The sequence below is a fragment of the Simochromis diagramma genome, unplaced genomic scaffold (assembly GCF_900408965.1).
Source record: "Simochromis diagramma unplaced genomic scaffold, fSimDia1.1 OVJJ01000419.1, whole genome shotgun sequence".
NCBI classification, from domain to species: Eukaryota; Metazoa; Chordata; class Actinopteri; order Cichliformes; family Cichlidae; genus Simochromis; species Simochromis diagramma.
This window is the reverse complement of record NW_024387244.1, coordinates 3,624,447-3,651,150: the sequence shown is the minus strand read 5'-3', so window position 1 is coordinate 3,651,150 and position 26,704 is coordinate 3,624,447. Positions and strand designations below refer to the sequence as shown.

The window sequence follows — 26,704 nt, the reverse complement described above, 5'->3', positions numbered from 1 at the left end:
TTCATGTCTTAATTACAACAGTTACCAAGATAATCACATAAAACCTGAAAGCACTGACTCTGGACATCTATGCGTGTAAATACAGCAGCAGCAGAAGTTGCTCTGGTTTGAGAAGCAGCAGCTTTAAGTCTCTTACACATACTGTGTGAATGTAGCCCTGCTCCACCCGACTGCTCAGCCAGTAATTCAAGAGTATAATTTAGTGTCTTCAATATTTTCTCCCGATGTTCCAAGTATGCTTTCTCTTTCTGCAGCTTAGCCGCAGAAATGCTGCGGAGGGGCCCAGACTAAACATGAAGATATTTTGCAAATGCAAGCAGAGCAGGCAATGAAAGTGAATGTTTTTTTATCATTATTTTTGATGGAGAACAGAATACCGGAGAGGATAAAGCAGCCAAAAGGCAGGACTTTCTGCACTGGAGTTCCTAATGCAAAGCTAAACAAAACGGCATCTAAGCTATTGCACAACTGAACCTCCAGTCCCTTCAGCAGAACAAGAGGTACTCTTTGTACATGTGCGTAAGTGAACTCCTGTGGCCTTGGGGTGGAAACAAAGCTCATGACTCTGCTAGACAGGACACCACCTGGACTCTGGTGATACGCACACACATAGACACACATGCACAGATGGTGAGGCACATTCCCTTTGTAACTCAGAGTCTGTACGGGCGGAGGCATGTTTCCTGTATGACGACGAGGTTAAATGACGTCAGAAGCCTCCCATCCACCTCTCCTAACCCACTCACACAGACACATACGTGCAGTTATTTCAAAAAAATATTCTAATGACTTACATTTTCTTGACTTGTGCTTTAACCATAACCATACTTTTAACCAACCTCAAATATAAACCTGCCCTAAACTGATTATTTACTTTGAGGGGACTTAAAAAAAAATGAATGCATGTCCCCATGTATAGATCCCCTCAAGGTGATTAGTACTTACACACTCTTTCTCCACAGGCATTTCAGAAATGTTTGACTCACAGCTAGCCAATCAGAATTGACCTGGCATGTCTCAACTTCTCTTTGCTTTGGGGTAAGTAAACACATCATTGTTACGGGCACCGATTAAGGTGAAATCGCAGACGCAGCTGCATGTTGTGACCTCATTTCACGTTTTAGTGTTTTACAAATTCTACCTTTGTTCGAACATCTTGAATTCAGAAGCTGCCCAACCCAAATGTCCTGATGAACGTGTTGCAATGAATGGAGTAAGTCTCAGTCAAGTCAATCAGCTTTTAAATTAATCCCAATTATTTCCAACGCCTTTGCAATAATACTTAAGCTCAGTAACTCTGTAATCACAGCACAATGAGTCACTGTGTAATGAAGAATTGTTGTCAGGTCACCTGGAGACTAAACCTGCCACTCAGGTTCAGGTGGTGAGCATAAGCGTGAAAATGACTGCTCATATGTGAAGTGGTGCGATCTGGGAGTGAGGTGACTTTACTTTCTCCGGTTCAGCTCTTCCACTGTGACCTACTACACCAGAGTGTTTGCTCAGTTTTCAGGAATACACTAATATTAGCACTGAAAAAAAATATCCTGATATAAACAAGAAACTTGGGTTGGGCTCAAACGAGCTGCCATTATTATGAAATATCGACGATTATGACTGATGATCATTCAAGCAATTACACCATTACCCACTCACTGGTCTGTGACTTTTTCTTTATGCAACAACTTCCTGTGTATAAAACAAGACAGAACATTCCCGACTAATGAGCCGTATACCTTTCGAGGAAGAACAGGACATGCAAAGGCAGAAAGAGTCACAGACTACGCAGAAAAATTAGAGGCTTAAAAGGAAGTTATGACAAATATATCTAAAATAAATATTAAAGCAATTAAACCCTTCTAATAATGGTGTTTTATTAGAACATTATCAGTACTTCAATCTGTTCAATATTCCCTAAGTAAAGAGAAAAAATCCAGGGAAACATCGTAGAGTTTCCATTGACCAGCTGCAATTTAATGATGCAACCAATAATCCTTACAGTCACCCTCTATGTTTTACAGCTCACAATAATCCTTATATTTCCTTATTGTAGGCGCTGGTGCATTTTCTGTCTAAAACAAGCTAAATTTTGGGCTCTTCCTCCTTTATCACTCTCCCTTTAAGCCTACTTTCTTCTTCACCAGCTTCCTCCCAAGCAGAAGCTGGTGAGTGGGACTTATCCATATCCACTCTCACTGTAACTGATTGTTAAAGATGTCTGAACCCTGAGCTAGCTGCTCTGGATCAACTTTACTCATGTTTGTTTTAATACATCCATATAAATGACTTCAGGTGAACAGAAAAATCCAACATCTGAGTTTATGCCACATATAGAACAAGGTACTTTTTATTAATTCCCATGGGTGCACAATTGTGGATGGAGCCACATGTTAATTTGGCACAGATAACAGGCCACAGACTCTTCGTGAGCTAACGCTCGCGTTTATCCGGGCGTGCAACCGGAACTAGGAGTACAACAGCACGTGACCCCCCAGCATGTGGCTCCTCCTGGTCTTGAACCAGGGACCTGTCACATATGACGTGAATGTGTTAACCATGCACCACGGGGCCACTTTATATGGCATACGGAAGCCACAAATATATTAGGTGAAGTCACAAATAAAATGTATTTAAAAGTATGAAGTGATGATAGCTAAAGCCCTAAGTAAAACTGACTGAGCTGGGATAAACTGAAATACGCTGCAGAAACTGAAACATAATAAAACCACAATAACTCCTGTAGATCATAATCATAAGCGCTGACAAAAAGACAGGAAGTCAGACAGGGGCACAGTAGTAATGACCTCATAGTGATGACACACCAGCTGCTGTGCCAGGAGCACTGCAGTCAGATCTTCAGCACAGGCCTTATAAGGACAATATATTTGACTCATTCTGTGCTGTGTGAATGACTGACAGACTAACTGAAAAGGGGATGACAAGAGTGGTGTTCATTATCACCACACCACACATCTTCCCTCTTCTTAATCCCTCTCATTTATTTCCTGTCTCCTCCCACACTCCAGTCCAATTCTTTCCTGCTTCCTTCTCTCTCCTGCTGTCTTTACTTGGTTCCTCTCTCATTTCCCAGCTTTTAACCGTGTTTTCACCTTCTGTTAAGTAGGAAGGTCAGCATGAGTCCTACACAGACACACATGAACACTGTCACATACACACACATCTGGCTGTAGCTGGATCTCACCACTTTGCTGGGAGTGCAAAAATGGAAGGTGGCTGTGTGCATGTGTATGAGGAGGAGTGCCTTAAACAGGCAGGGCCGAGAGAGGATGAGGATGGGCTGGGCCTCCAGCTCCAGAGTTAGAGAGAGGAAACCCCTCCCACAGGAAACCAGCGCTCCACTCCACATGGCCTTTTAAGGTAAAAAACTTCCCAAAACTCTTCTCGCTTGGGAAAAGGGCTAAGATATAGTCATATTTAAAGCTACAGAGAGAGAGAGAGAGCTGCTAAAGGCAGGGAAGAAGACCCAATGAAAAGCAAGCAGAGGAAAATTCATGTGCTTGGAATTTATTGTGTTGTTTTTTAAGTAGCACACCTCATTTGTCAAGAGCCGAGTCAGTTTCCTCAAGTGTTGCCAGTTTAAAGTCATATTTTCATAACATTTCACTATCAGGGCTTTTATGACTGAAAGCCTTCATTAGCTCTGGTTGTGATTGTATCTTTATGACCAAGTCTTTGACCTGCTGCATAGTCAACATTCATGTCAATTATCTCCTGTCTGAGTCATATCACGAGGGGAGGGGTGTGGGAAACAGACCCCATGCATTTCTTACACATGGGAAAACTATCTGCAATTTAAAGGAGATACAAACAAAAAGATGCGTCCGCAAAGTGAGCCATTATGAGAAATTGGTATTGTCGAGAGACTTGCAAAGAATTCCTAATGTTTCTGTCGGATGTCTTCTTTGTGAGCAGTTACTGGATAACAGCCAGAGAGAAGTTTACTGTCAGCGTGGATGTTTCAAAGTCTTGCACACAAACAACTATTTGGCATTTTGGCCAAAATGCAGTTTTCTTTTTAAAAATTTCTTTAGCAATGTAAAAGAATAAGGGAGAGCTTTAATATATGATATTCAGAATTTTGTGTGTATCAACATTTTACCTGTTTAACAGACTCACTGTAAGGAACCAACTTCCTTTGGGAGGAAAAAGCAAATTCACATAATTTAGAGTAGAATGAACTTTATTGTAGTTAAACAAGTGCAACAAAATTTAGACTGGCATCCCTCCTATAGCCGTGATGGAGGCCGTACCTCAGGGAAAAAGACATTGCCCAGTCTGTTTGTGTGTACCATTTGCCTAATGGCAAAACAAATGCATGTATAATACTTTGCTTAAGTTTAAGGTTAGAGGCTAATGTTATGTGGTGAGTCTCTAACGGTCTCCGAGTACTTCTGTGTCTTACAGACGGTCTCTTGGATGCACTTCCCTTGCATTTAAACCCCATGGTTTCATTTACTGCTTTTACCAGCACACCTTATTGTATGTGTGTGTGCATTTCTATGCACGGCCCTATTTTTGATGGGCGCTGCCTTGTCTTGCCCTATGTTATCTGACTGTTTAACATTGCTCACAGCAAATGTGCAAATAAAGATCGTTGTCTCGAATGCCTGTCTTGCACCAGTTATTCACAGTTTTATCGCCTCATCGCGCTCATTTATCAGAAGACGGGCTGACAGGGAAGTTATATTACCTCCCTGTCAGAGGTGAGATGACACATTTTGTCATGAATGGCTAACAGTGTGAATGAATGGATCATAAATTCATCTAATTTCACACTTACATTATAATCTCTTATAGTCCTGACTAAATAATCTAATATGATCTCCACCTGCGGGAGCTGCCAGCTTTGCCTGTCTGCAGTTTGGTGCTGGATCGCTGAAAATAGCTCCTGCTGCTGGAAATGAGGTTGATGAGAGCGGTGAGAGTGAACCAAAACAGTAAAAATGTAGGTTGTAAAACCAAGCCCAAAACGATGGGCCATAAACCTCCACAGAGCTGAGGGTATAAAATGAATCTCTGTGGGTTCATTCCAGCAAGAGATCTACACATTAGACATAAGAACCATTGTTCATATAAAAACACTGATTAGAACATCTTTAAGAGTAAATTATTTGCCTCATATACCACAAAATCGCACACATATAACAAGCTTCTGAGGCTTTTCCTTCATTATTGTGTGTTTAAGCAGCATTTGTACAGACTTTATCCTTCTTAAAGATATTCTAGGACAAAGTTTTCACCATATAAACAAAGGCGTGTTGCAGAGGTTATCAAGGCTCTCCAGTTAAGAAGCCATACTGGAAAATGCATGACGTTAGCCTGATAGGCTGCAGATAGCTGCCAGCATATCCCAGTTAATTAAAACCTGAAGTGCTGCCACTGCCAGCTCGGTCACAGGAGGTCAAAGGTCACCGTATGAGTGATCGTTAGTCTTCCTGGATTAGAAATGAAACAAGGAGGTGTGGCGAATGCATGAAGACTGTGAGAAAATCACGACTGTAAACACTGCAGCCAAATCTAACAGATGTTACACATTTACTTTTTGAGTCAAGCTCTCTATTCAGACTGTAGCTTTTAGTGTAACTCCTCACTGGATGAACTTCATACTCTGCAGCTCGTCCAGAACGCTGCTGCCAAAGCCTCTTTTCTCACCCGTCTCCTGTGAAGCCTCCACTGGCTCCTCACATAAAGTCGAAATCCCATTGTGGAGGAACTCCTGAAGCTCGTAGACCATTTCCAGCCTTCCTCATCTGCACGGTTTGGGCTCAGTTTGTGACGGTGGGCTCTTCCTGTCCTTCAGCAACCTGGAGTTCACCTCTCCACAGCCTGACCTGAAATGTTCTCCCTCCTGATTTCGCAGTGTGGAACTTCTTTGGTAAACTTTTGCTCCTCTCTCTGTCAGCATCTTTGTTTTTCGGTCAAATCATTCCAGTATTGTTCTCAACACTGATTATCTCTCTCTGCCTCATTAAGCTACATTAGCTTTTGTACCTCTGTTTGACAAAGTTGTAAAACAAAGCAATAAGCATCATGATGTAAACCAGAGACCGTGCGTGCGCGTGTCTTTTTGCCTTACCCACATGTATTTGAACACATGGCTTCATTTAAAGACTAATGGCTGGGGCCATTTGTCATCAGCAGTACAAACAAAAGAGGTCTCACGCACACTAATGCACACATATTAGTTTATGAGATGTGTATTTTCCCCTGCAGCTTTTCAAAATCAGCTCATTTTATGATGTTTCAATGTAGCCACACTCCATTTTTTTCAGTGCTGCCACAGAGAAGTACGACAAAATTTATGCTTATATTTTTGCTGAGTCGCACCCATTCTCCCTCTGTCCCTTGTTGGGAATATTACTGTTTTCCATTTGTGGAGGTGTCCCCTCCTTTTCCCACTGCCTCCTCACCAAGCGTAATCACATTTTTTTGAAGGTTTGTCAACAGCTCCCTCTTCTGGGCTTGAAGAATATGACGTAACGTGTGCTGATTACTCTCATTTCTTTGTCGCAAGTGAGACCAATAGGAAAAACACTCACTGGCCACCTCGTTAAGTACATCTGTTCGACTAATTGTTAACACAAACATCTGATCAGTCAGTCAAACAGCAGCAGCTCGTTTAGGCGTGTAGACATGGTCAAGATGAGTTAATGAACTCAAGCTGAGCATCAGAATGGGGAAGAAAGGTGATTTAAGTGACTTTGAACGTGGCATGGTTGCTGGTATCAGACAGGGTTTTCCAGAGATTTTCCCACACCAACTAACTGTTTACAGAGAATGGTGCGAAAAACAGAGAACATCCAGTTGTCTGGGTTAAAAAAATGCCTCACATCAAGGATGTAGCGCCAGCAATTCTGCTGCAGACGTGTGATGCTATCGTGTGAATATGAACCGAAATCTCTAAGAAATGTTTCCAATACCTTGTTGACTCAATGCCTCAAAGAATTAAGACAGGCCTGTAGAGAAAAAGGCTACTACTTCAGGGTTGTCAGGAGGCAGGCAACCCCTGACACGTAAATCCCCACCTGCAGCCATTTAAAGTCAACATGCATGTCTTTGAGGCATGTAAGGTTATACGACACGCATCGACTCAGTGAGAACATAGAAATTCCAAAATCCAAAAGCCCGAGAGCCAGGGTACATCCTGGACAGGTCGCCAGTCTGTCACAGAGCTAACACAGAGAGACCGACAACCATTCACCCCTATGGGTAACTTAGAATTAACCCCACTACAGGCAGCACAGTGGAGTGGTGTTTAGCACTGGTGCCTCACAGCAAGAAGATTCTGCGATCAAATATACAGGCTGGCCAGGATCTTTCTGTGTGGGGTTTGCATGTTGTCCCCTTGTTTGCGTGGGTTCTTGCTCAGTACTCTAGCTTCCTCCCACAGTCCAAAGACGTGCATTTAGTAAGGCTGCACAAAACTATCATGTAACGTAAATCTTTTAACTGTAAAATCCTGGCTGGGCTTGCTTTCACTCGTTTCAAACTGCAACATTTCAACATGATGCTGACTGTACTTCCCAAATATGTCAAGGTTATTGAATGTGTTTTGGCATCAGAGCTATTAGAGCCATATCAAACAAAGTTTATCAAAATGTTAGTTTAACGGGCAGAGACTGCTCCAATCTCTGCTGTCGGAAGACCTCGTCTGCCCGTTTGTATTTTGGGTAACAGTTCGTGACATGACCTGACATGACAAGGCCTTCAAAATCTATTAACGATTCTTAGTTTTATGAAATATTGAGAGATTTGAATGAACAGCATTTGAAATGTGTTTTGCCACAGTGCACAGTGCCACACCTGTCTCCAAAAAAAAAAAAAAAAAACCCTCACAAAACTACAAACATATCCTAATGTTACTTTTTTAGTCATATGAAAAAAGAGATTAAAGGTTTATAAAGATTTCAACAAAAGAAAAAGGGGAATCACACCTACAGCCTTACAAGGAATATGAACAAAAACGGCATATGACGTGTTTACTGTAGGGGGAGGCATTGCATTGCAAGTGGACAGCCATGTGTAGTGTTTTTCTCTTTCTGGATGTACAATGTGAGTCCACACTGAAATACATCTACAGTGCGCTCTTCAAGAACTCCATTATTTTATACTGATTGTGATCAGTGTAAAAGAAGCCACTGCAAACAAACACGATCCTGCAGATAAACTTCTAAATGTTTTGCCAGCGGCGATATCAGATGTTACACAGACAGCGTAGGATGCCAACTCATCCATCTGTTTAGCTCAAATTGTGGACACAATGCTGTCATTATGGAGTCTAACACAGACTGGATATTGTGCGCTGCATGTTATAAAGAAAGGGAAAGCCGTGGCCCTTTGTGAACTGGGTCATGTCGGTAAAGAGGTTCACACTTGTCTCTGTCAGCAGAATGATGTGATTTGATAATTCCCATAACCTATGAACCCCCCTGAGAACCAAAGAAACCGTGATCCTTTGTCTGAAATTAACTATGTAGACATTTGTAGGGTCACACTGGATGTCAGGAATAGTGTTGGTTTGAATTAGCCTTGAAGGCCACCAGAAACTCCCATGAAAAACACTTCAGCGAGTTAGAGACGAAAAACCTCATGAGACCACCTCCTGCAACTCGAAAAAGGAGAAACCGACAGGATCGGTTACAGTAGCGTGGCCTTAAAAAAAGAAGAAGAAACTTTAGGATACTTGTGACATATGCAACAAGTGACGAGATCCATGCGAGCAGGAAACCTTTGGAAAGGATGGATTTGAAACCTGAATTCTTTTGTTTCAAGAATGTGGCATTGTAGCGCTTTAAAATGTTCCGAATAAAGCAAACTTTGGGCCATAAAATGTTAAGGCAAGGTTACATTTCATAAGAAAAACGCTGAGATAGTGTGTGAGTTAACACTCTGTCTAAAGCCAACGTCCTGGAGTAACCTCTACACTTCATAAAGGTAATGATAGGAAGCATAAAGGTTATGGGGCCTCTCCGAGAGCTGTAAAAGTTGCTTGTTTTTAATAGACAACTTCTGATTTTGTATTTTTATTCACTATATTTGATGTCATTTAAGCCGTTTCCATTTTAAAATAATAAAAAGCTCACTCTGACAACCCAAAGGACACATGAACACACCACGCATGTGTTTAGTTGCACTTTGTTTTATTGATAATACAACCACAAGCAGACTTCTTGATGATATGTGTGTGTGGCCAAAGTTGTGTGAGCCTGGTGGGTGTGTCTTCGAATCCGGGTGATTCCTTTTCAGCCAATCACCGGAACCCTGGAGACCTTTCAGGGAGCCTGCCGGTGAATGATTAAGGGATGGGGGAGGGGAAGCTCTAAACCAGGCTGTAAAAACAGACCTGTTGGAGTAAACTGATAGTAATATGTTCATCTGTAGTAGCTTATCCGGCCAAGAACCCGTCTGCAGGCCAAGTTTGAAATCTGTGGCTGGATGTGACCCAGCTGAAACATCCATCCAGTATTAGTACATTTCAATATTAGCTGTATTAAGTGAGGACGTTATCCCACTGTCTCTTAGACAGGCAGATCTTATGTGTCCACGTGTGCACAGACATGCTATAAAACTTCAAAAATAAAGCGGTCTGATGCATAAGACTTAACTGGACAAATTTCTACTACTACGCCATGAGAACACAACATAAGGACAACTTTGCATGATAGCAAAACCGGGCCGACTGATTTAGTCCTTTATAAACGATAAATATTAAAACAGGAAGGATGAGTGCAAATTAGGTTTACAGGAACAAAAAGGAATCAAAGTTAAACATGCAATAAAATCTGCTGTGGATTCATAAAAAAATAAAAAAATAACAAACATGGCTGCTCTCTAACAATATGGAAACCATCTTAATCCGGTCTGATTCACTTGGCTCCAGTTCCCACTGAGAGCTCCAGGATGTCGATAACTAGAAATCCTTCTCCGGGACAATGTGAGGAAGTCCCGTGAGACGTTTTTATCAATGCAAATATCATCAACACAATGTGATATGTCAATAAAACCTCTCAGATCATTTGTACCTGTTATGTACTTAAGACTGGAACTGTTTAAATATAGAAAATAAATAAAATAAAGTTGCTTCCATCCTGCGTTCATTTTATGTTGTCAAGAAAGCAAATTAGGACATCTGCTGACATACATTTGACAAAAAACAAACAACAAAACAAAACAAAAGCTCTAAATGTAAAAATAGATCAAACTTATAATACATCCTCTTAAAATTCTAAGATTTTACTTATCACGGCAAAATATCAAACATCTGGTGCTCAGCAGGTCTTAAAACCAGGTAAATATGAGCTGAGATGAACAACAAAACGTGTCGGGGAGATGGCCTCACATTTGTCAGGTGTCCAGATCCCAAAGCTGCAAAACAAGCTCAAATGATCACCCTTCCTCCCCCGTGGTTGACAGGTGGTATGAGACGCTTGTGTTGATATGCCGTGTTTTGGTTTTCTCCAACATGGAGTTGTGTGTCTGCGTTAAGGCCAAACCATTTTGGCCCCATCTGCACAAAGGACATTGTTCCAGCAGTCTTGTGGTTTGCACAGTTGCAACTTAAACCTTAACTGCGCTGCGTGAATAATCCTTCTCACCGTATAATGTTGACTTCAAATTCTTTAGAAACTGCAAACCTCTGCTTTTATTGAGATGCTCAGATTTGCTGATGTTCAGTTAACGAAATGCTTTTGACCCGACTCCCATTTTCCCTTTTAATTCCTATGGAAGTAGCAAGGGTGCACTTATTGTTTTTCCACACAGCTTCGTCATTTTGGCTTTGTTATGGTTACATAGATAATGCCACAAGTAAAATGTAAGAACTATTTACCGATTTTTAGCACCTGCTAAGGACTAGGTGATTGTTATTAGTTTCTGATATGAAACAAAAATAATTAAGCCATTTAAACAGTTTTTACCATGACTGTATAAATGCATAACTCTAAGCCATAAATATCCACACATTAATTTAGTAGCACTTCCCACATCCAATCTACGCTGATTACGACTGCTTTCTTTACCATTACATAATCCCTGATTCCCGAGATCTCTAATTATGTGGCAAACTGTTGTAAACATGTTGCTCTTCTTGTTGCAGAAGTGACACAGGTGGCTTTTATTTTAAGCAGTAAAACCTTTGTTTTATTTGCATCACTTCCAGGTCGACTGATGTCCTGGTTCTGCTATTGTTCTAAAATCTTAAACTGTCACCTCTTTGCTCAGGATGAGGACACAAAATACCCTTCACACAGTGTTAGTCATGCATATGATTACTTCCTTCTCGTATTTATTATGAGAAGGAACCATTTCAGCACTTTCTTTTCTACACAAGGGTCAATAATTAGACCTGTGGGAGACATCTTCCTTTTTCAGAATCATTTCTGAATCATTGCAACACTACAAACTGCAACATGATCAAGCAACTTATTTACAGCCTGTATGCTTTGTTTTACCAAACAACTACTGTGTTATTCTGTTGACTTTTAATCAGAAAATGTGCCTCTTTGAATTTGATTCCTTTATTTATATATCTATCCAAACCTAGTCTCTATATGTGGAAGAAGTAATTGGCCCCTAAATATAAGAACTGGTCGTGCGGCCCTTGGCAGCTATTACTTTTACAGGGCAAGTTTAGTGAGGTTTTTTTTTTTCATTAACAAATGAAATCATCATTTAAAAAATGCATTTTGTATTTAATCTGGTTATTTTGGCTACTAAAAAATAGTTTAATGATCAATAACCCAAAAAAGGAAGAAATTTGAGGGGCGAAGGGGCGAATACTTTTTTCACAGCAGTTCTATGACTTTTGATTCTGTCACATTTAATCTTGCCCACCAGGAGCTCTCTAACTCTGGGGAAATTTCATCTTGAGGACCTTTAGTTCCTTTAAATTCAACTTTTATCCTTTTTTATTAGTAGTAATTGATCTCCCCCTCCAGAATATGCTGGTTGTGAGGGCTGATTTTTTGGACATACCAGAAAAAAAAGTGAGAATCTCTGCGCTATGCTAACTATTTGAGAAACATATCTCACAAGTTCATTTGAAAAACTTCCTGCAACTGCGCAGGTATCTGTTAGCAAACAAGTCTGAATGTGCCTCTCCAGTGTGTCAGTGTTCATATCTTCCTGTGTCATGGCTTGAATTTTATAAGTAGTCACATTCCAGTGTGGGAAACCACAGGTACGAGATAAGCCCAAGAGAAAGGTAAGGAGAAATGAGATGAGAAAGACAGAGAGAGGCGAGGAAAGGAGAAGAGCGCCCCAATAAGGAGACGATGGGGGTCCAACACTGCTGTTTGCTGCTTTTGCTTGTGGGCTGCCATGAATGGATTACAGGTAGATTCTAAATACTGTCTGAATAAGAGGTCTTAGGACTGCACCTAAAATAAGCAGGGCTGTTTGTAGTCACATGTGCGTATGCAAGCGTCAGTCTGCCTGAGTGTCTGTGTGTGTATGAAATGGCTGTGTTTTGGTGGACTGGTCTGTCCTGGGCGAGACATGTCTCAACCTGTCCCCTCAGGAATGCTGTACAGAAGTGTGCTCTTGCAAAGTGTTATCAGCAGTGGAGAAAAATGTTTTGCTCACTTAGTCTTGCTTATTGGAGTGCATTATAGTGTATTTATGCGGGAGTCACTCATGATGGGCAACTAAAAATGGCTGCAAGCTACAGGGAATTATAATTTTCTTCCCTCAAGGGTTTCTGCCGTTAGCCAGAAAACACTCAGTAGATGGAAGATTAGTTTTAGGCAGACAGACAGTTAAAATTGTTGTGATTGTGCCAAGAGGATATTGTCTGGAAAGATTATTTAGGATAAATTTGGGTTTATTGCTGGATTTATTTTTTCTCCTTGGAGCATGAATGTGCTTAGCAAAGTTTGTGTCATTATAATCTTGATCGGAAGTCATGTTGAAGTCCAACAAGTTATGTATATTCAAAATGTTTAATATTTCTTTGCTTTAACAATGAAACTAATTAAAAAATCTTTCAAAAAGAAGAAAGATATTTTTGAGAATTTAGAAGCAGCTACTTTTGATGCTCTCATTCAAGAGGGGGAGCCCCACATATCTGATTTGGCAAATTTTTACACCAGATGCTTCCTGGCACATCCTCCAAGGAATATGTATCTATTTGTCATTGAACTGTGGATGTTTTTCTTACTATGCCCATGTGTAAACCACTGCACTATAAAGCTACTAATAGAATGAATAGCAGACTTGGATTCATGTCTAATTTTAAAGTAACTTTTTACAAACCCATTGCTTACTGAGAGAGTGAATGTTGACACTTAGTAACAATCACATTTCTGGTTTAGGTTTACATTAATAAAGCACAGCAACATTTATTTCAAAACCTTAGCATCTTAGAATGGCCCTAGATAACAAGGCTCAACTCCAAAACAACTCCCCTGCTGTTTAACCTCCAACAGCTGCAAACACAACTTGCTGGAAAACAAAACAGAGTAAAGATTGTGTTTAAAAAACCGAATATGTTTCCTGTAATAAACAAGGATTTTTTAAGATTAGGAATGTGTCATCTGCATCAGGACTGACTTTGTGGTGTAGTGTGCCAAGTACAAATCACTCTATAAAGGCTGCTTGCAGTCATGACCAAGCTTTGGCAGTGGTGCAAATTCGGGACCTTCAGATTTTGTTCATCTGATCTTTTTGAACATGTTTCTATTATATTTCGAACCACAATGTGATATCAGCTTCTGGACTGTTATCTTTATTTATGGCATACTATTCCTGCCTTATCAGTGCTTGAAGCTGGTCAAGTGTTTCTGTTTGATCCCCTGCTTTATAAGGACCGACCAAAGGTTCTCAGTCGGATAAGGTTTAGCGAGCTTCTCAGTTGGCTAGCATGGTGGCGTTGTGCTTATAGCATTGGTGCCTTACAACAAGAAGGTTTGGGGTTCAAATACACCATCTGGGTAAGACTTTACATGCGGTTTAATTGGTTATCCTAAATTGCCTGTAGGTGCGAATGGTTGTCTGTCTCTGTGTTGGCCTTGCAACAGACTTGAGACCCCACTATGACCACTAATTAGATAAGTTGAAACGGGTGACTGGAACTTCTCAGCAATAGGAACATAATGTTAATTTGATTTATTGTAAGCCTTTAGTTATCACTTTTGCTTTGTGAAATGGTGCTCTATCATTTTGAAAACGGTACAGATTATCACCAAACTGTTCCTGCATCAAGCAGATGCCCACAAACTGTAATCAACTACAAGTGCAGATAAGGCAGGAATAGATCACTATCAATCAGGATTTGGCTCAGATGCTGATATCCAGCATGCCATAGAGAATTGTAGTCACAAGCTGTTAAAATCAGAGTTACCTGAAAATTAGAAACAAAAATACTTTCAAAATGTTGCTTTTCCTCAGTAATAGGAACATCTTCCTTTCCAACAGGTGCCGTGAGTAGCATCAGTCCTTACATAAAGTATTACGAGGGCTTGTCTTACGACAGGGAAGATCTTCACAGGAGGCACTTGAGAGCCAAGAGAGCCACACAATCTCAGGACTATACACTGCATTTGAATTTTACTGCTTTTCACAGGTAAATTTATATTTCCGTCTGGGCGACTGGTTGAAAATGTCTGTCTATATGCAACTCTTTGGTTAAACTAATAGGAAATACCTGGTTGTGCAAACTCTTTGTTGTTGCTCCTAAACCTGTAACACATGTCAGACATTAGTCACTCATTAGTCCATATATCTCAGGAGATTATAGATCTGCATACTTCCCACAACACTACAAAGCTTTGACCACATCTGTAAGCTGTTTGTGTTTTTCTTCCCTTCAGGACTTTCCACCTGCTTTTGAGGCAAAACAGTGCAGTATTTTCCAAAGACTTTACACTGGTCAGTGAAAATGATTCAACGTATGTTGATCTTTTCCACATCTACTCAGGAATACTAGAAGGTTGGTATCAGAGAGATATCCTGTCATCCTGTGGGACTCCAAACAATTTGTCTACATTTGCAAAAAAAAAAAAAAGCAAAGATCTATTTAACCAATTTCACTACAATCAGAATTTAACCTCGGCTTGATCTGGAAAGTTCCACCTGAAGAAACATCTTTAGTAATAGCTCCACATTGATTAGGCCAAAATAAACCGTGCTGGGCACAAGGATAAAAGATCCTCTGCAGAATTTCAAAAGTCCTCATTCAAGTCTCAGGTTTCAAGGTTTATTTTCATATGCAATGGAAAGAAACAGATTTCCCTGTATAATGAAATTCTTTCTTTGCTGTCCACAGATGCCAAACAGAATAGATAAATAAAGTGAATGGAAATTTAGAAACCATTATGAAGAACTAAGCAATATACAACAAAAGAAATACAACAGAATATGCAAAATATATAAAAAGATTTTAAAAAGTAATCTGAGCTGCAAAAGGCTGATTTCTCTCTTACCCCATACCTCACCTTGTGTGTGCAGTTGCTGCCCCCTGTATTCAGGTTTCTGTCAGTATCATATATAATCTCACCTCTCTCTAATCCCCGTCTCTCCTGCCCTGGTCATGCAGGTGAACCTGCCTCCGCCTGCCATGGCTCTGTGTTACAGGGACAGTTTGAGGGAACTATCCATACAGAAAATGGGACTTATCACATAGAGCCGTCTGACAGATACATCAGCAGTCCAGCAGACCACCACTCGATAATCTACCGTGAGGACGACATGGGTAAGACTGCTTCGGCTTCAATGAAAAGGTTGTCCTGCACTCAAACTTCTAGTGCCTCTGGAGTAAGGGTCCCAGTAATGCTCACTGTGCAGGATATTTGTGCGTTTGCAATCCAAATGATACACCATGACCTGAATTTCCTGGTCTTTGGCATAAACATATCAATAGCTTGATTAATGGCCCTTTTGGCAGTTTTACAGCAACACGTCTTTCCCTCTATTTTTTCATCCTCAGTGCTCCTCGCTTGTGTAGTATCTGCAGCCTGTAGTTCTCAAACTAATGTTACTACAGGTCAGTGTAGTACCCGGGGACCTTATAATGTAACAGAAAAGCCCTTTAAGAGGGGGTGTAGGGGCCCTCACTGCCTGGGCACTGGCCAAAGAAAAGATAAACCAAAGATGGTGTGACTCTTGAAACAGGAGGGGTGGGTGAGACTTGGGCCTAAATCAGGAGGAAGAGGAGTGAGAGAAGGAGGTAGGTTTCTAAAATAAGGAGAAGAAGAAAGAAAGGCAATATGTGGTGACTTCTTCAGGGTTTGAGGGCTTTGGAGACAATTTCTACAACAACAGATTAAGATGAACTTGGGTTTGGCTAAGGATCAAATGATCTATCCAGATGGGGTACGTCAGACAACCGTCAAAGAGTATATGAATCAATGTGGATGCCAAAGTGTGATTCCCTTGCTGAAGGTGCACATTTGCAATAGTATCTGAATTTTTCCAAGAAAGCTTTTTACTGGAAACATAATTCACATTGTGCAAGAAACCCCGTCTCCCCCCACCGTTTCTCCAGAAGTCTGCACAGACCCCGCGGCTGCCTTTCCTCCCTAATCCTCCTGCCGTTCCTTCAGCGTCTTTCAAAGCTGTATCCAAACGTTGCATGCGATAGCATCGCAGCTGTTAACATCCTGCTCTTTCATTCACAAGGCCAGCATATCTGCAGGAAGCTGTGAAAGATTTTGCAGATGATAAATAAACAATCAATGCTTCTAAACAAAGTGGTAAATTAGACCACGAGATGGGTGACATAATGCGTCTGCTCTTGTGTATATTTCCACTTCCCATGGGTGCCGTGTGGAGGCAACAAGGGACGCATAAGGAACTTTCAGTCCCTGATGCCATAACATGTTTCAGATCTGGGGGACAGGTCAAGCCAGGAGCGGACATATTGCAGCAAATCATCATAGTGCAGTGTGGTAACATTAAGGAACATATGAACAATGTGCCCAGTCATTTTGTCTGCACTGTGGGAACCCTTCAGCTAGTCTTCCGCCCATAGATGATGGTCAGTATTGTCCTGGTCATTTAAAAATTTGAATAAAAACTCAAATTATCAGTATCTGTTTTGGCTAATGCAATCATACCATTAAAGGTCATTAAACTACATGCAAAAAAGTTAAAATGCATAGACACATCTTAGGGACATACCCACGTACTAAACACTAAGTTATGCATGTAAATACTATCAAAAAGGCAATAAGAAACAAATTTGTTTAATTTCAGGGCTGCATAAATAAAGATAGAGGAAGCTGGTTGCCCCCTAGATGTTTAATGTGTTTAATTAAAACAATTATGTTGCAAAAATGCAGTTTATAACTGTCAGTGTAACAAATTAACAATACCAAAAAGGAAGGAAAATCTTTAGTTTTACATTTTTATATTTTTTAAGTTTACCTAAACATATCATTGACTTTCCATTGTGATTATGAGAATTTACTTTTTTTAAAATTTCTATTTATTATGAATCTTTTTAGCCATCTAAGCCATCTTAAGTACTTTGGAAGTACATACAGTGTTTCAGGGAACGTGTACTCATTGCCCCTGAGATCGTGCATAGGGAGTTACCTGCAGTTACTCCTACTGCTAGGGAGTAGCCTAAGAATGATGGGTAATTATTAACCTCAAATTCCTTTTGGTTAAATGAAAAGTAATACATATCCACATTTATTATAACTTTTAATGTTTAACTGCTGGGTCCTTAATTGCTCCTCCAAACTGAAAGTGCCTTTACAATCAGGAAGTAGTCGTTGCCCACAATATATGTCCTCTTCAGAACATCTACTGAGGATTTATTTTACATTTTGTAATCTTACAATGACATAAATGGACCTTCAAACATCTACTTTTTTGTATTTACTGATCTATTACATGCAAGCTTGGAGAATTTGAGAAATAACTCTCACCCCGGCTGAACTCCTGATATTCCAGCAATACAAGAAAGTCATTAAACATTTGAGTCGGTGCTAAAGTCGCTTCAGTTGTTGCATGCAGGTGATGCTCTGGATGGAAAATGTAAGAGTTCTTAGCTCTTGAAAATGATAGTTGTCCTTTTTGGCATGTAGCACACAAAGGGAGGTATTTTGTCTGAGCTTTGTTCTCACTGCTTAAAATCCAGGTGAGGGTGCTTCCTAATCCGAGCTTCCAGGAGGCAAGTCTCACATTGGGTAAATCTGCACAACAGGACCCCACACAGACTTTGCATTTTGCTGTTTTAACACCATTTAATCTGTTCCAACGTGGCTAGACACTTGAGTCTCTGCTGATTAATTCAGAAAGGTTCAGTGCATTTGTGAAAATGGCTGAAGATGCATCAAAATGTTCTTACATTATTTCAAACAAATATTCAGCAAGTGTCATTCATAGTGGGAAGTACCTTTAGCTGTATTTAAGTTTCATAAATTGCATAAATAGAGAAGACGTGGGTTGATGAGAAATATCTGAAGTAGGATCGCCAAGCAACTTCCCAGTTAGTGTGCAAATGACATCATCGGGCAAACTGTGACTCCACTGAATAACTGTTGGATCAAAGATCTAATTTGGGCAACGACCATGTGTTCATGAGTAATGTTCACCCGCTGGAAACAGTTTATCTGATACTACTGTATCACAGATGATGCTTGTGACACTTATACTTTTGTTAAATTAATATTTTGACAACAATAAAAGCGAGTACAATAAGAGACAGAGGCTATGGGATAAAAGAAAGAGAGATCTAATGTCCAACATGGGCCCGGGAAGGACAAACGACCTGCCCACTGTGTACAGCTGGGATAGGCTCCCAGCCCCCCAGAAAATAGAAGGGGGGGTCCAACAAGCTCATCTGGCCCCTAAAACAGTAACTTTAGGCCAAAAACGGAGCTCTCCTATGCACACATATTTTATTCATTTCCATCCTCAGTGCCTGTTCTGGACCTGCTCCCAAACAACCCAAATCTCTTCAGCACAATGCAACAATTTATGCACAGGAAGAGCATCCATTAAAGATTTAACTGTTCTGTGATTGTGTGGCAGGATTGTAATTTTTGTTTTGTGTGTAAATAATGTAACTGTTACACTAAAAAGCTGGAATAAGACTTTGACTCTGGATTGGATTATCTACATTTTTCTTCACGGTAGAAGTGGCTTCCAGCATCTGTTGGAAATGAGGGTCTTGGCTGAAATGTGACACTGATGGTTTTTTTCATCTGGGAAAATCCTTTTCTGTTTGCCCTGACTGTACAAGAGGCCATTCCAATTAAATCCATTTAGTTGCTGTCTTTGGTTTCCAGTTGGAAAAAGGTGTTTATTTCTTAACAAATATTATAAAGAAGAAACTATTTGCTTGCAAGTTTGACTACACAAAGATTTGTCTTCGGCTGTGAGACTCTTCAACAGACTAAGGAAGAGAACATGGACATGTGGTCTGGAAATAATTCAGTCTGTGGGTAGTCGACACCCAGCATTTAGGCCTCCGCATCTATACCCACCCCGACTCGTGCCATGTATAGGATGAATTACGGGTTTCTGATTGGCTGAAGGACTTTGGTATAATGGTGTGATCCAATCATGTGTTCTCTCACTGTAGGTTCATGCCTGAGTGTCTCTCACACACAAACTTTGCATTACCCCTTAAAGTCACTTATCATCATGTCATGTGACTCTACTGTAACTGTGGATTTCAATAATATTTGGTCAACATTAATGCAGAGTGGATTACATTACTTTCCATTTGCACTGGTTTCCTGACTATAAACCTTGTACTCTTTCAGTGTGAGCACCTTTTGACTTCTTGCACTTTTGTGAAATTCTGCGGCTTTTTCAATGCAACATGATGCGCCAAAACATGCAAAAGCAATACCCCCCGTGGCTGCAGACCCATCATTATTGCATCAGATTGAATGAGACAGCCTTCCCAGAGGTGTTGCAAATCATGGACAATGTTTTAATGAAATCAGAGCAGCAGTTATAACATCATTTCCACATGTGGCTCCATTGCTCTCACTCCAGACCAGTGTGCTGGTTTCCAAATGCAGGCCTATTTACAAATTGTGTGAGGGTGCTTCTGCCCATGATTGCTGCACGAATGGTCGCTCGTGCAACAAGGATCCAATCCCCAGCTTTTGCTATCGTTAGCAAATTCAAGAGTGGAACCACATGACTGATCTGCATCATGTGATTTGATTTTCGTGTAAGTTTCCAGTTTGAGGGCCTTTCACTTGATATTTTAAATATTCTGTTGCTCTTTTTTCTAATTGCTGATATTAACTTCCATTTGGAAATGACTAAAAATAAATAAAATGAAGTACAGCAGGAACAGGTCTAAAAGAGAGGATTTCAAAATTTCCCAGCAAAATCCAGAAACAGCTGTAGATTTTTTCTTATTAGAGGAGTAAAGTCTTTATTGTGACCTCATGCAACTATTTAGTAGAGAATAAGGATCGCACCGGGTTGTGGTTGGGGTACAGGGTTGGGGTTAGTTCTAGCAATCAGTACAGGCAGGAAATATTTCTGTGCAGTCCAGTTCTTACATACATATATTCAGTATTTGTTCACTGATCATTGCCCCTAGAGAAACAAACATGCCGAGCAAGTTATTTACCATTATCATGTCAGCACAAATATCTTCCAAAGATCACACTGTGGCCGACGAGTACATCACATCATGTGTTTATTTTGATCTTTCTAAATTGTTCCAGTAAATTTGAATAGTTGCAGGTGGAGCAAGCCTTTGATCTCTGCTCAGTTATTTAGCATGACTGAAGAGAAAGCAACGTGAATAAACGTGCTCAAGGACAAGCGTCACTCATTGGCTTGGCAATCTGCAACTTTCTGTGTATTTGGCTAAAGGCGAGGTAGAAGAACAGTGCAGATTCAGTATTTTTGTGACTGTAAATATCTGTGTTTGTTACTAGCTCTGTCATACATGACGTCTGCCCCCGATGGATTCTGTGCTGCAAAAACTCTAAACGTCCTCGCCCAAAACCTCAGATCCAGTCAGGTATGATCATCCAGACATAAACTGAATGAGGGATCTTCTGTATCCACTTTCCTCCTCTTTCTTCCTTTGTAATCTTTATTTATAGCCAATCCTATAACTGTTTTTGGAAGAAATTCACTCGTGTGTCTGATTCATCTTTTATAACTGACCATTCATTCACTTTTATTGGGCCTCGTGAGTCACTGGGTAAGTTGCTGTTTATAACTCCAGAAGGCTGTTATCACATCACCGGTAGCGTGGTGACCAGCAGGGAGCTGAGCGGCCGCCTCACAGGCGACCTTGGCTGTAAAATGATAAGAACAGCTGTTATAAACATCTGCTGTATCAATTAATCTAATATTCCCCATGGGCACGTGGAAAATTGTTAACCTATGACCAAGTGGGTGGTGCTCTCAAAGTCTATTGTCAACAGTGAATGTTGGGACATTAGTATGAATCCATTTTTAACAACATACCTCCTGTCAGACATCACTTCCACTGTTTGGTCATGAGATGTTCTCAACAGATGTTTTTCCCATTTAAGCATCCAAGTTGTGTTCCTGCCACTACCTGTCCCCGCTCCCACTAGGTCATGAGTACGAGCTCTGTGTCAACATTTACTTTGAGAAAGTCTCACTTTCATCTGCTTTCATTTTCTTAAACTCGTGTATGTGCAGTTTTTGCCACTTCATGACATCTTTCTCCCTGAATCAGATCTGTAATTTCAGTACATTCTGTTGAATATTTGCTATGGAGAATAACAAACTTCAAATCAGTCTCCCATCGGTTTTTCTTTTGCATCATGTCCTTGCATTTTTATCCACAGGAGGCACCAGTGAGCCAGGCGAGGAGAACTCTGGATGAGTCAAAGACCACCTGCCTCCTCCACGTTCGTGCTGACTACCTCTACTACAAAAGATTCAAGTCTGTCGAAGCTGTTGTGGCTCAGGTGAGAAGTTCAAAACTGCTTTATTTGCCACTTAAGAAGTTTGGCTTCAGATATTCAGGATTGCTGCAAAGGTTAGAAAGATTCACAAAAATCTAAATAGAAACATGTAAAAAAAAAAAAAACAGAGCTAAGAATAGTTCTGATTCTTTGTGCTTTTTTGACATCACAAACAAAAGATCCCCTGCCTTTAGGGCCACAGGGCGCTCGTTTAAGAGCACAGTGTTTCTCTATTGGGACATCCTGCAGGAGCATCAAATCACAGCACATTTCCCCTCCTGTTGGCAGAACTCTCCACGCTTTGTTTACACACTCTTAACTGCATTCGGTGTCCTGGATTTTGGGTACACAGGTCACTTAATGTCATTCGTCGATAGTAAAACCTTATCCTAATAAAACAAGTGCAATCATTAGTCAGACTTTAAGTTATCATTCAAGCCTCTTGTTTCAAAATACAGGCAGACAAAAAAAACTATACTAAATCTATGTTTGTTTACTGCTTATCATCCTTTTTGTAAATGTACCAGCTAGTAGTTCAGTACACGGCGTCAGGCTTTACATGCTATCATATTATTTAAATATCAAAGGAGCATTATGCTGGGCTAAGGTTGGATTTTGGTCACGACTTAAACTTTTGTCTGATTTTGTATCGACCAACATCAAAGGATTGAGTGGACAACAATTTGTGCTGCATTATTTACCTTTGGGATAGTCAACAATAAAAGTGTTTGCTACCTTGACGCCGAACGAAGATGCAAATGCCAGGCCCCGCTCTGACGCACACAGCAGCCATGGCGCAATGCACTGCAGGGACATTATGTTGCACTGGCTGCAAACATGGCTAAATGAGGCTCTGTCAGGTGCAAAGACCTGCACTAGAATTGTTCTCATTTTTCTACATAGTTTCTTCAGTATGTTCTTTAAAACATATAACTGACAGCTATAAAACTGCCATGCTGAGAACAAGGTGAAGTTTAGATGTTAAATGCATGGTAAATGGTGAACTGTCCATGCTTACATTGCTTTATCTTGCCTTCCCTTTTTCGCCAACTCTTTGAAAACTGAAGCCAAGCAGAATCAAAGTTTTAGAAAATCATTGATAAAAATGTGATGAATGGTAAACAGACTGGTTCTTCTATAGTGCTTTTCTGGTCTACCTGAGAACTCAAAGCGCTTTATGCTTTGACATAGGCGAATTTTCTCCAAGCACGACATCCCAGTACACTTCAGACCCAGCCACACCCTCAGACAAAAACTGGTTCATCCCAAGGACAAAACTCTAAAACGCAAGCTAAATATGTAGTGCAGTGCAGCGAGGAGTGCTCAGACCTCTACACTGGAGAAACCAAACAGCCACTCCATAAACACAAGGCACAACATGGAAGAGCCACCTGGACATGACAAGATTCAGCTGTGCGTCTGCATCTAAAGGTCAAAGGTCACTCTTTGGAGTATGCCAAAGTTCATATTTTGGACAGAGAAGACAGATGGTTTGAAAGAGGAGTAAGAGAAGCCATCTATATCCGCTTAAAACCACCATCTTTGAACAGAGGCAGTGGGTTACAACTCCAACTGTCTGCCACCTACAGTGCAGTTTTGAGATCCCTTCCCAGGCACCTCAACACCCGCTTCACATCTTGCGTCAGATAATCTCAAAGGATCACTTGAAAGGGTTGGGCAAGGTCACACAATGGTTTTACCCAAAACCTCTGCTGATAATGACTTACACCCTTTTTCAGACTTTGGCTCACGTGGTTGGGCACATGATCAATGCACGATCTGATATCGTCGTGTTGGTGTTGTTCCCAGATCAACATAGTAAAAGTTGTTCCAGGATCAACATTGCAAGTGACCAATCAGAATGTTGTGACGTCATACTTTTGCGACTTCGGGAAAAACCGCCGTAAAACAAAAAACTGTACTTAAGCTGCGAGAAACCGCCTCTGTCCGCCAATCAACGGACCCTGACCCTAACCCTTTAATAAACGCTGAGCAGAATTGATATTGTCCTTGCAACATTGGAATTTCATAAATGCACGAATGGCTTGGCGCGCCAAAGAATAACGTCACAACAATGTGATTGGTCACTTGCAATGTTGATCCTGGAACAACATTTACTATGTTGTTCCAGGAACAACACCAACACGATAATATCAGATCATCCCATGGTCAATAGTGGGTCAACGACGCACTGAAGGGACAACTCCCACTACGGATTAAATACCTGGGACTCTCCATTTGGTTTTAGAGCTGAAGAAGCTTCTCTGACCAGAGGTAAAACAAGTCCAGTCACTTTCTTCCCAAACTCCTCAGACTACCATGACCTGGAGGGCTGAGAACCTGCACAGACATATTTATGTATCATTCATCCATTCACACCCATTTATACAAGCACTGCTTTCTATGCTTAAAGAAACCTCCGACAGCACCAGGCTCAGGGAGGGGCGGGGCCATCTGCCACGACATCAGCAGACAAGCAGCTAAAAGCTTACTTTCTGCCGATGTCCCCGCATTGCCTCAATGCAGTCAGAAACATAATCAGACAGAGAGGTCACATGATGCATTACTTTAAATTGAGTTTAGTTACAAGATGATACGATAATGCAAAAACCCACTTCAGTATGATTATCTTTCTGATTCCTCCGAATTAAAAACCAATAAAGAGTCATTATTTTTGTGATAAAACAAGATAAGTGCACAGATGTGAGTTCATGCTCCCACGAATCTCTTTTTTGACTAATTAAATCTCTTATTAGTCAAAGTCAAGTCAGTTAATGAGTAAGTCAGTTTGTCCTTAGTTTACTTGTTATTCTCTCTGGAGTTTCTTGTGCTGTCCACCCTTTCAGCACCTCTTTGACCCGCCTCAGATTCTTTCCACCTTAAACAAGCACATTTGTTGTCTCTGGTTCAGCGCCAGACCTTTGTTGCACAGAGTGAGAAAATATACTGTAACTGATGCTGTGATGGGATCGTTGAATGTAAATAAGCAAAACCTTGTTGTCAGAGGCTCCTGTCCCAGTTTGAATGTCTCCTACATCCAAGCTGTCAATATTTACATTCATGAGCATTTCCCCACAGGCGCTTTTGTACGTTTGTCTCCTGCTGTGCAGAATCAAACCTGCGCATGTGACCGGTGTGCACATGCTTTGCTGAAACTGTTACAATCTGTGCCAATCACAACAAAAACACCCAGTGCTTTATATAATACCTGACGCGACACATTTACATATAGAACAGTCACATTGTTGTCAACAGATTTCTATTGTTCAATCTTTTCAAATCAGCAGGAGAAGGTTATCTTCAAGACGAAAATATCATTTATAGCACTGAAAGGATAAAATGCTAAACCTTCTGAAAATCTTGTTTTTATTTATAAATGAGATAGAATAAGTTATTATGATATATCACTTAATGTTTTCATTTTTCCTTTTCTTGTCTTATTGTGACTTGTTAAAGGCAAAAAAGCTAATTTTTTTTAGCTTAATTCCAGAGAGATTCCTGTTGTTCTCGCATTAACTGTGGTTTCCCAGGTCGCCTCGTACATCCGGGCTGTGAATGACATCTACGACAAGGTGGACTTCAGTGGAATCCAGTTGATCAACTTTAAAGTCAAGTCCCTCAGAGTAAGCTTCAGAACAGTGCACAAACTCCACAAACCTTTGAGCAATGTTCTTCAGTTGCTGATCGCTGATAACACAGTGAAGCTTTTACACATTCAAAATCATGTCATGAACAAGCTTTTTATTGAGATACTTGGGTTCATGCATCAGTCGGTGATGGTGCCCATGTGTCTTCTTCTTGGAGTGGAAGTGAGTCACAGCAGCAAAATAAGCTGAAATACAGGACCTCAGAACTGTGGTGTGTTTGAGTGTTCCTGTGTTTGTCTGTCTCCAGGTGATGACAGAAGAGGATAAAAATGACCCGCTGTCTCCTCTGTACATCGGCCCCGAGAAACTGCTAAGTCTGTACTCGGAGAACAACTGGGGCAACTTCTGCCTGTCCTACCTGCTCACTGACAGAGACTACAGTGGAGTGCTGGGGCTTGCCTGGGAAGGCAAAGCCGGTGAGTCAGAATCACTTTGCCACTTTTACAAAAATCATAAACAAATGACTTCTTCATGTAACTAATGCATATGCAGCATGGTGGAAACACTGGTTTCCACAGGTACCGTAAATGTAATATTGTGTTTGGTTTCCTCACAAAAGAAGCACACAAAGAATTTGGGACACTTGTTAGGCTACGAATGAACCTTTACTCATTCACTAAATAATGCACAGAGCGAGTCAGGCTCCTGGAAATACGTCCACTGTTTAATAGACTACAAAATCATCATGTAGCTCTCCCTACAAAAGTTTTACGAACCATCTATTGACCGAGACCATCATGCATTGGACCAGTCAGTGTTAGCGTTGCAACTTTGCCACCCCAGTACAATGATTTAATTAACCGCTATTAAAACATCAGTATAAGCTGTGTTTTGGCTCCTGAATACGAGTATGAGCTAAACTCTGGACTTGGAGGAACAACTCAACATTTTTCAAGAATTGGACAAAATAAACTCATTGTTTTTCCACGACACAGAGAGAATCAGTTCTCTTTCTCACAGGTAGCAGACATCATGATGCTATCTTCATATCTTCATCTGAAAGCAGTTTTACAAAGACCAAAGAATGTCATTATTTATTAAAAATCCAAACTTTTAGCATTGGTAAGCATTTTCCAGCAGTTAATAGAGACTAAAATATTTGCTGGAGCATTTCTACACTGAAAAATTAAAAAGGATGCATTGAGAACATAAGCCAGGCTCAGCGTT

The 26,704-nt window shown here is 40.6% G+C and overlaps 1 protein-coding gene across 1 annotated transcript in view; it reads left to right on the top strand.

Moving 5' to 3' along the window:
- Nucleotides 1–12,126: 12,126 nt before the first annotated feature.
- The window catches only part of si:ch1073-396h14.1 (disintegrin and metalloproteinase domain-containing protein 10), a 30,879-nt gene continuing 16,301 nt past the window's right edge, over nt 12,127–26,704 (top strand). The window contains exons 1-8 of the mRNA XM_040052982.1: nt 12,127–12,354; nt 14,434–14,581; nt 14,829–14,947; nt 15,554–15,709; nt 20,880–20,965; nt 21,771–21,893; nt 25,421–25,513; nt 25,785–25,953. Of these exons, the coding sequence (XP_039908916.1) occupies nt 12,294–12,354; nt 14,434–14,581; nt 14,829–14,947; nt 15,554–15,709; nt 20,880–20,965; nt 21,771–21,893; nt 25,421–25,513; nt 25,785–25,953 (955 nt within the window). The 5' untranslated portion in view covers nt 12,127–12,293. The remainder of the gene's footprint in view (nt 12,355–14,433; nt 14,582–14,828; nt 14,948–15,553; nt 15,710–20,879; nt 20,966–21,770; nt 21,894–25,420; nt 25,514–25,784; nt 25,954–26,704) is intronic.